This window comes from Chaetodon auriga, chromosome 12 (genome assembly GCF_051107435.1).
Source record: "Chaetodon auriga isolate fChaAug3 chromosome 12, fChaAug3.hap1, whole genome shotgun sequence".
In the NCBI taxonomy this organism is placed as follows: Eukaryota; Metazoa; Chordata; class Actinopteri; order Chaetodontiformes; family Chaetodontidae; genus Chaetodon; species Chaetodon auriga.
In genome coordinates, this window is record NC_135085.1 from 2,734,478 (window position 1) to 2,745,007 (window position 10,530).

Sequence of the window (10,530 nt, forward strand, 5' to 3'; positions counted from 1 at the left end):
TAAGCCTGCAGGCATTGAGGACTGGAACCCACTGCCTCTCTCTCATGACTATCATGTGTTTAGAGAGAGTGTGTGAGTGTGTCAGCTAATTCTTAGCTTTGTTTTTTGGAAGCAAGAGACGTGTAGACTAATCACGACAGTGATTTCCTGTCTGCTAGAGCATGGTAAGCTCAAAATAGATTCATTCCTGTAGGTGAAAGTACAGATTAGAGGCAAGAAGAAATAAAATATGCCTGTGGGATATTGAAAGTAGACAAGAGATTTGCTGTTTGTCCACCTTTTCTCTGACTTTCTCTCCTTTCTCTGATACTGTGTTGTGCAGGAAATGAGCAGGACATATGTTCCTAATCCAAATGAAATCAGTGCTTCAGTGTGTATGTGTGTGTGTTTATCTGTGTTGTGTGTTTGCGTCAAAATGGAAACATATGGCCCTGTTCAGGACTAGAACCACAGAGTAATCACATAATACATTACTCTCACAGATCCTTAAAAAGTTCTCAATGCTGCACACTATATGCTTCAGGCCTAAAAACATCAAAGTGTGGTTACAGTATAGGCGTGGATGAAAAAACTGATCTACAAAAAAAAAAAAAAAAAAATTCAGAAAGGCAGAACACAAGCCAGGAACTTTCAAAATAAAGGTTAAGCATTTTCTAAAAACTGCACATGCCCCACTGATATGACGGAGACTAAGCACTGAACTCCAACACTACCAGCCAACACACTGTGTCTCTTTGTTAGACTTCAACCACCTCTGTTCAGGTGCAGAAAATAACTCTACAGTCTGTTTAATGATAAAAGCCCTCTGTCCGTACAAAGCTGTGGACAACAATGATGTCCCCTTGTCCTAACATGGCAGCAGAGAGGCTGTACTCCACAGCTGGAGACTGAACGTCATTAACAACACAGCAGAGCTCTAGCGCTAGATACAAAACGTCATATTCACATACAATAACAACATGATATGCAACATATTCAAACTAAGACTGAGAGAGGAAGTGAAGCAAACAAGCAAAGCATTTTACAATACATTACACAGCAAATTCAGATGAGTCCCCTAAAGTTTAGCCTTCAGACAGGTAATCTGCACAGGCTCCTAGCTCCTGACCGTGACAGGAAGGTACCAAAACAAATCCTCATGCACCTACATTATGAGAATATATGTGTGTATTGTGATAAGACACAGAGATTGTTAAAGAGTGTGCGTGTGTGTATGTGTGTATGTGTGTGTGTGTGCGTGTGTGTGTGTGTGTGTGTGTGTAAAAACCATCTCTGCAGGGGTTTTTTGATGGCAGATTAGAAGATTTTAATCAGTTCTACACATGCACACAGGCTCACATACACACATACTGTTTCAATAAAATAGAAAACACACAGGCAGACCTCCAGCCATTTTCATATTCATAATTAATATTTCGTACAGATTTTTCAATCCAATATCAGCAGCTTCATATTCCCAGATTAGAAAAGACTACTCATAATCCACAGAGTGTGTGTGTGTGTGTGTGTGTGTGTGTGTGTGTGTGTGTGTGTGTGCGCACACGCACGCACACACGTGAATGTGTGGTTGGGGAACTGATGTGTGCCTTTATTAAAGGACACATTTAATAACATTGCTTGTATAATATTGTGTACAGTATTTCTTTATACTGTTCAGACTCTCAAAAAGACAAGACAAATATGTTTCTCCTGACATAATATGAAGTTGAAAAGTGAGAAGCTCGAAAGTCAGAAGAAAAGACATTAACACAGCACTCTAATAATAATAATATTTCATTATTTTTATCATAATGAAAGTGATGCATGGCATAAAGACCAGCTGACCAGTTCAGTGTTACACACTCACACTTAGTTAGTTTACAAGTTAATATCAAATATTCATTGTGGCTCAGTGAGCAAATGGTCATGGATTGGTTTGCAAATGCAGGTGACTGTGACAGTACACTGAAACAATCTTTTTTAAGCTTTTTTGACTCATAAAAGACAATGATGACAGGATAATCCAGCAAATCATGCAGAGCTCCACAGGCTGTGGAATAAGATTGATAGCATGATAAAAATGTCATTATCTGTGTCTGTTTTCAAAAACAACCTTAGGCAGCAGTTACTAAAATATGTTCGAGCTTGATTACCATGAGCTGCTGGGGATTTCTTAACAAATTACTCATATCTGTTTAATCAGTGTTTAGGCTGGGACAGTTTAGTAGTAAAAGGTTTAGTTTAGGTTTGTTTTTTTTTTTAAAACATACGTGTAAACTAAACTTAAACTATCCTGAACCAATTCACTTCAAATTGGCGATCACTTAAGTCAGCCTGTAGCGACACGATGGCGATGAAATGAGCACCCTAGCATATGAAATGTTGAGTAAATTTGTATCTGTTCTTACATTTCAACCGGCTACTTGCTTCAGATCTTGGAAATCTAGATTCACAACATCTTTATCCTGTAATATTGATATGATATGCAAAATTTAAAAGTGATGTAACGTAAACAGCTGATGATTTCAGTAATAGACTCGCCAAAACAGGCAGTCCACTCACTGTGTGAGTAGTGTAATTTTCACCATCAAAATAAAGTTGGTCGGTCTGTAAAAAGAGCAAAGAGAGATATGATTCAATCACAGAGATATGATTCAATCACAGAGATATGATTCAATCACAGCCTTGTTAAGATTTTTGCAACCTGGAACCAGATCCAAAGATTAATCATGTAGCTTTGTGTATTTTGGGATGTCAAGTTGCACAATTATGAACTGAGCCTTGCACTAAAAAAAGTTAAAGACTAATGATGACAACAGCAGCAAGAACAGGGAGTAGTAACAGTATCATTTACAAAGCATATAGATATTTAAACATGGACAACAACTATAAACCCTCAAATTCTGCTGGAATCCTCCCTCCCAGCACATTTAAATAATGCAATATGTGGCACTGACTGTAGGAGGTGTGGCCTGCTGGTTATGTAATGTGTCTCTGAGGATCATGGGACATGGGGTAGGCTGACTGACCACCACTCAGTGTCGCATGAACAGAGCTGTCAGACTACTGTTAGACTTTCTGTGTCTCTGCTGGACAGACAGAGAGTTGGTGGGGAATTGACACCCACTAGATGGACATTTGTGGCCTTCTGAGAGAGTCATTGCGTGGGTACCTGTGTTGTAGCTGGCTGAGCAGCTCTTCTAGGCTCTTTGATATGTGTCTGTGGGGTTGTCAGTAGTGTAAACGGCTGCAGCCATGCTGTTCATCAACATGGGAGTCAAACTCATTTTGAAATGACTGAAGGGAACAATATTAAAGGTCCTCCACTGGTGATCATGATGCTGGTCAGTTAACTCACTTTAAAAGCTGCAGACTGCTGTGATCATCTGCTTTGTTGGTACAGTTAGATGTAACCATGTTGTAGATGTTTTGACAGTTCAAAAATAAAATGGCCCTCGTGAAAACTCATTCAAACCTGACGAGTATCAATTAATTTTCAACACAATTATGGCCGAGTTGACAGACATTAGTGCTGCGTAAAAACAAAAACTGACAGAGGTCCCCAGCTCCAAAACCACATGGTCCATTTCTGAGCCTTTGTTGCAACACAGTGTGATGTCATCCCGCAATATGCTGCACTGACTTGAAATGTGCTACATTGCAGAGATGGTAGATTACTTCGTAATGTGCAATTTTCAAATGTATGTTATGCGTGTTAATGCCAGTGTCCTTTGAGCTTTGAGCTTTTGAAACACTCTCAATAAAAAAAACAAAAAACAAAAAACAAAAACTATGCACTAACATTGGCTGATTTAACATAACTAAAATGGGATAACTTTGAGCTCTCTTTGCAGCCAAAGCTAATGACAAGTTGTTACCAGAGAGTTGTTAGTTTATGTTCAACCTGGTGTCTTCAACAAATACCAACGCTGGGTGCCAAAGCAGGGAAAGCCCATATGCTCCACTGGAGCTGCTCAACTACCACAACGTCAAATTACAGAACTAGTATTATATAATTTATTATGCATAAGTAAACATTTAAACGAAAAGCTTCATACTTATGTCATCAGGACATCAGGAATGATTTTTCTCCTAATAAGGTCCCCCATGTCCAGTTCACTTTTCCTCACACATTAGTTCCTTGTTGCATGACATATATAACCAGTAGGCTGTGTGTGTGTGTGTGTGTGTGTGTGTGTGTGTGTGTGTGTGTGTGTGAGAGAGTGTGTGTGAGAGTGTGTGTGTGTCTAGCAGATTATTTAGTGTGTTGATGTATAGTGCCTTGCCTGCATACATACTGATGTAAGTATGTAAGTGTATTTGTATGCCCCAGCTATTCCTGCCATTGTTGCTAGGTGCATGATGTCATAGCCTAACTCTTACCCCATTGGCTCTCTCTCTCTGCCTCTCTCTCTCTCTCTCTCTCTCTTTGCCTGTTTCAGATCGTGTGGCAAGCTGAACAGAGAGCTGAAGCAAAGGTGGAGAGGCGGTGGGGCTTTCTTTCCCACCATCCTTTGCTCTTCCTTTGGCCCAGTGGAAGCGCTCATCCGCACCACTGCACTGAAACAAATTCATCACTCTTTCTTCTCTTTCCATTCTGTCACAACATTCCATTTTGCTCGATGAATAGGTCAGTGGAACCGAAGCACTACAGTCCAGAAGAGACTTCTCAGTAAGAACCAGTGAAATTAGTAGTTTAGGTTGTACAGCTGCTAACAGAGATCATCCTAGTCAGGCCATGCAGTGGTGTTTTTGAATACAGTACTTTACCAGCTGTCCCGCAGCCCAGAGTCTGGCTCAGTCCCACAGGGTCCCACAGGCAATGAGGAGGGCCAGGGGGCTTATCTCTTTCTAGAATTTCTCTTCTCCACCTTGTGTCTTCATGTTTTGGGGGTCCTCTGGTGCCCCCGCCCTCTGTCAACCCCCCTGCACCTGCTGCCACCACGGCCGGCCACCCCAGTCGCCTCGTTGCCATGCCGACAGAGACACTGGCTCCAGCCCTGCCAGATAGCAAGGCCGCTGGCCCCGCAGCACCCTTCAGTTCCACTGTACCCCTGCGCATCCTCAATAAGGGCCCTGACTACTTCAGGAGACAGGTACTGTTGCATTACCCTGTGAAATCAGCTGTATATATGTGTGTGTCAGTATTGCAGTCCATACATGTTTATGTTTAGCCTGCTGTCTAGTGTTGGGAATAAAAGTAATAAAGATATGCCTTATCTTAAAACCAAAAACTGAACATTTTAGTCTATTTTTAGTTAACTTAATTGTTAGTGACATTAGCGACATATCTACAATATCAACAAAAGAGCATAAAGTAATATACAGACAAGCAGAAAAGAGTACGAAGCAACTGCATTGTCATCGATTCGCCCATTCGCTCGCTGTGAATTCTCGAGGCAGTGACTTGTTTTGTTCACACATTGGGCCCAATCTGACAGTGTTCATAGTACGTTATACTAGGGAGCTGGCAAGTAATTTTTTAGCCCTTAGTGGTAATCTTGTACTAGACTGGGCTACAGACTGTATTTATGTTATATTTGGAAACTGCTATTTACATAAATTTGGGAAGAAAGTATGTTTGCATACAACACAAGCTACACAGTAGACAGCTTCCGGCCTACATATTTTATTCAAGCCCAAAATCTTCCACATAAAATGCTGTGTTTTAATAACCAGTAGATATTGGAGAAAGCGTACATTTAGCTGCATTAAGCCATTCAAAATTGACAAGACCTGATTATCAAATGTGTGTAGGATTAATATTGTGTGTGCTTGAGCATTGACAGAATGTCAGACACTCCAAATGTGCAGGAGAGTTTGAAGATTCACTGAGGACAATGTGCTAAACAAGGCTGAGGATAAACAGAGGTCAGAGAAGTTTATCATCCTAATTGTCGTAGTGAAGAAGTCTCTCTGAAGGTTTTTCTATGGGCCTGGGGCCATCAGCTGTAGCTGTGATGAAGTTTCTATTACGACCTCACAACAGGGGAAAGCCTGCTGCCGCTTTACGTTAGAGCTTTACATTGGCGAAGCAGCAAGATGCTTTTATTGTGAAGTTATCAGAAGTGCAGTGTTTTGCCATCATGTTAGCTGAGTTTCATTTGTAGTGCTACTCTTCATAAAAACAATTCTAATCAACCAGATATTGACCAAATAGTGCAGCTATTTGGTCAATGGATCAGTTTCAAATACATCACTGGTTGTCTTAACAATCGCTTAACAGTCTTATCTGGAAAAACAATAATCACTTCTCAACATCCCAATAGCTAATTTCCATCCAATTGCCAAGCGAAGCAATTGAAGCAAAATCATTGCAATCAAGAAAATGTGGACTTGGTGAGTTTCCATCAACTGGTTTAGAGCAAACACAGTTGTGTTGGCCAAAAATGGAGAAAAAAAATGGAGAAAAATCACCCTGCAGAGCTGGAGCGTTACTACAGTTCTACAGACAGAAGTTACAAACCCACAGTTGGAGACGTACACTTTCGCATGAGTTTAAACGACGGTGAGTAGTTTTACTAGAGTAGAGCAGTGATTCTCAACTGGTTTTCAGTGGGTTGTGGGCCTTTGCCTGGGCAAAAAGAAAATTGGATTTGCTCTAATCCAGATACACAGGGATAAGCAGATACTGTAGGATATGTGTATATAGAAAATCGTGTGAGAGTGTGACATTTTATCAACATGAGCTTTTTTATCCTGTTACCCAGGTGGAACCTAACCCAAAGCGCCTCAGTGCTGTTGAGAGACTAGAGGCTGACAAAGCCAAGTATGTCAAGAGTCAGGAAGTTATCAACGCCAAACAGGAGCCAATCAAACCACCAGTGCTGGCCAAGCCTCCTGTTGGTCACACCCTTCTGTCCAAGAGAGGCCCTGGGATTAGTGGAGGAGGAACTGGAGGCGGGATACCTTTCAAAGCATCCAATAACAACGCCAAGTCTGATACATGTGCAACAAGCAGCGGGAGCAGCAAACGGGAGAATTTAAACCTGGAGATCCTAAAAAATCTACTAAACTCATCCTCCTCTTCAGGAGCAGGATCTGAAGGACTAGGAGGTGGAGCTAAGAGTGCTGTGCTGATGAGGTCATCAGGTGGAATGGCCAGGAGTTGGACACCATCAGGGTAAACTAATATGTTATGCTAAGCTGTGTGTTGGCATGTCTTCTGTAAATTACTGTTTTAACATTTAAGCAATAATTATACGAATAGGAATTAAAATTTATTTTAAACACAGACCTGTGGGTGGTAATAAGATAATACATTATGTAGCACTATTTTCAGCAGAATAACAAAAGCAAACTGTTAAATTTCATGGATTGTAGATTTGGACAGCCCTTCGCACTTGCAGACTACCGTGCTTCTTGAAGAGTAACTTTTAGTAAATTTTATGTGCAGTCACATTTTTACACTGTTTGATACTGGTCCCAGTCTACAGATTCATTCATGACAAGAGTGGTTCTTTGCTTTTTTCAGTGAAAACCAAATAATTCTGCCCCGTAAACAAACAAAATTGAAAAAGTATTAGGTTGCCCCCAAATTACATTGCAGATCATATTCACTTTAAGTTCACTACTACTCCTTGTAAGCAAGTAGTGCTGTGTAGTGTTGATCAGTGTACAGTTTCTGGGGGGATATTTACACCCAGCTTACTACTCATTCACATCCCCTCTTCTGTCACTCTCCACTGCCTCTGCCACAATCTGTTAAGCCTTTCTAAGCTAAGCTACCAGTTCATACAAGTATGGCTCTGAACCGCCACCTGGACCGCCAGTGAAGGTGGAGACTTGAAGGTGTTGACTGGAGTCACTGTCACTGCTTTCAAAGTCTGCCAGTAAAAAAGATGCTTCAGGTCGTGTGAGTGAATTGTGAGTTGTATTTTGGCTGACATTAACATTAAAACGGGTATGTAAATTGGTTGTATGAAATCTGGATGACCCTGGCTGTATTATATGACTTTAGACTTTAGACTTTGGATTTTAGACTGCTTCTTTATCGATCCCAATTTGGGAAATTATTTTGTTGCAGTAGCAATTAAACATACAGATGACCATAGAATGTATACAACAGTTTTTTTAAAAAGTAACAAAAAAGTGACAAAAAACTATAGACAGGAATAACAGCAGGGAATTTAACTAAATGTATAGTTATATAATATGTATTGTAATATATAATACAAATTATCTAATATTATAATAATATAATAAAAATACAGTACAACTAATGGTATAAACAAGTATTTACATAAAAAAATTGTGCCGTTTCAGATGTTAAATAAACCTTAAACAGATAAATAAATGTGAACTGTAGACCGTATGTGCAATTGCAGTAGTGCAGATAATATGTAAAATATTGGGGTTTGTTAGGTTGGTGGATTAACTGTTTAAGTTGCTATTGTACAGAGTGATGGCTCGTGGCAGGAATGATTTCCTGAAGCGGTCCTTGTGACAACAGAGCTGGAGCAGTCTATCGGGGAAGGAGCTCCGCTGTCTATCCACGAGGTGGTGAAGAGGATGTTGATGGTTATCCATGATGGATAAGAGTCTGTCCAGTGTCCTCCTCTCCACCACCTCCTTAACAGTGTCTAGTTTGCAGCCAATAACGTAGCCAGTCTTCCTGATCAGTTTGTTCAGTCTGTTGGTGTCGCTGGCTCCAATGCTGCTCCCCCAGCACACTGCAGCAAAGAAGAGTGCACTGGCAACAACAGACTGGTAGATCTCCAACATCTTGATGCACATGTTGAATGATCTGAGCCTCCTCAGGAAATAGAGTCTGCTCATCCCCGTCTTGTAAACAGCATTGATGTTTATTTTCCAGTTCAGTCTGTTGTCGAGGTGCACTCCGAGGTATTTGTAATCCTTGACCACTGCGACACTCTTCCCCAAAATACACAGTGGTTGTGTGGTCATCCTGTTCCTTCTGAAATCAATAACATCTACCAACAACAAAATCATCCGCCATTTCTCTGTATTCCTCTTCTCGTCCATACACCCCACCACTGTTGAGTTGTCCGAAAACTTCTGCAGGTGGCATGATGAAGAGTTGTACTGAAAGTCTGAGTGTACAAGGTGAAGAGAAAAGGAGACAGAACTGTCCCCTGTGGTGCTCCTGTACTGCTTTCCATGGTCTCAGACAGAACGCATCCTTTGCATTAGCATACAGTAGGTCTAGTGTGGCTTTGTCTGTGGTGGGACACTTGAAAAACTGGTTGAAAATTGGCAGAGTTTTGTCCAAAGTATTGTGATTAAAGTCTCCAGTAATAACTAGAAATGCATTTGGTTGCTGCATTTGTAGCTCCGCTACAGTGGAGTGGATGATGTCACGTGCTGCTTTCCTGTCAGCCTTCAGAGGGATGTAAACAGTGATCACAGTGATCAGTGATCAGTGATATAGGCCAGAGGTGGGTAACCTCCAGTCTCTTGGCCACAGGCAGCCTGTGAGACTGTTTGATCTGGCCTGCAAGGCACTTGATGAATCCAAAAAATGGTTCCTTTTTTTCAACACAGAATATAACATAAAATAGTAGACAAGTGGTCCATGAACACAACGCGCACATATTGGTGGATAGCAGCATGATCTGATATAGCAGTGTTGTTGTTGTTCTTTCATCATCATCGTTATGTTACTCCGGGATAACTGCAACTGAACAATCATGCTGGTTTGATGTCAAAGCTTTATGACATGGGGGGAAAAAGACTGGAAGATTATGCACATTGAAGAAGCTAGCCTTTCATATTGGAATCTATGAAAGTCCTTAGTCAACCAAGTCATGGTACTTCTAAGTGCTTAAAAAAGGCAAGTGGACTTGCTTGCTTAACTTGTTTCACCTCTCATCCAAGAGGCTTCTTCAGTTCTCTTTCTAGCACGTGGTTAGCATTGTCTAAGGGTCCACTTAAACTAAACCATAATCTTTTCTAAAACCTTCCCAGGTAGTTTTGTTGCCCAAACCTAACCAGACTGCAATGTGAAACTGAAAATAGAAAAAAAAAATAACTGAAAATAATAAGTGAACTAAATCTAAAAAATAACAAGTCAACAATATTACCAGAAGTTCTACACGGAACACAAACCTCAGTTTCCCAGGTGAGGGTCTTGTGTTTGATCCAGTCACCCACCATAACCTGCTCCCGATGAGGACTTTGTCAATTTTTGATTAGTTGCAATGATGATCCGAGAGTAATATTATGTTGTAGGAACAACACCAACACTGCAACAAAAGTAGACAAAAGCAATTAACGCTTAGCTGCGTAAAGAGGAACCTGATGGCTGATGTGCCTGACAACCTACAGCACACAATCATTGAGCTGCAAGGCAAAGATCTATTGTGAGCAGTTCTTTTCAAGCCAGTCTCTTGCAAAGACTCAGTTTCGCTCAAGAAATGGAAAACCATTTGAGAGTAGCATCATCATCCACTCTACCATCTGACATCAGACATCTCGCCAAAGAGAAGCAGTTCCAGTCATCACAGAGGTTAACGTGATACATATAAGTTCAGTAATTTAGTATGTTCGAGGGCCCCACCAAAGAGGGGCCACGGGGGTCCATGAATACCC

General features: G+C 40.9%; 1 protein-coding gene across 1 annotated transcript in view; it reads left to right on the forward strand.

Moving 5' to 3' along the window:
* fam110b (family with sequence similarity 110 member B) overlaps positions 1 to 10,530 on the forward strand; it is a 58,879-nt gene that overhangs the window by 41,515 nt on the left and 6,834 nt on the right. Inside the window, exons 3-4 of the mRNA XM_076744432.1 lie at positions 4,422 to 5,075; positions 6,690 to 7,102. Of these exons, the coding sequence (XP_076600547.1) occupies positions 4,953 to 5,075; positions 6,690 to 7,102 (536 nt within the window). The 5' untranslated portion in view covers positions 4,422 to 4,952. The remainder of the gene's footprint in view (positions 1 to 4,421; positions 5,076 to 6,689; positions 7,103 to 10,530) is intronic.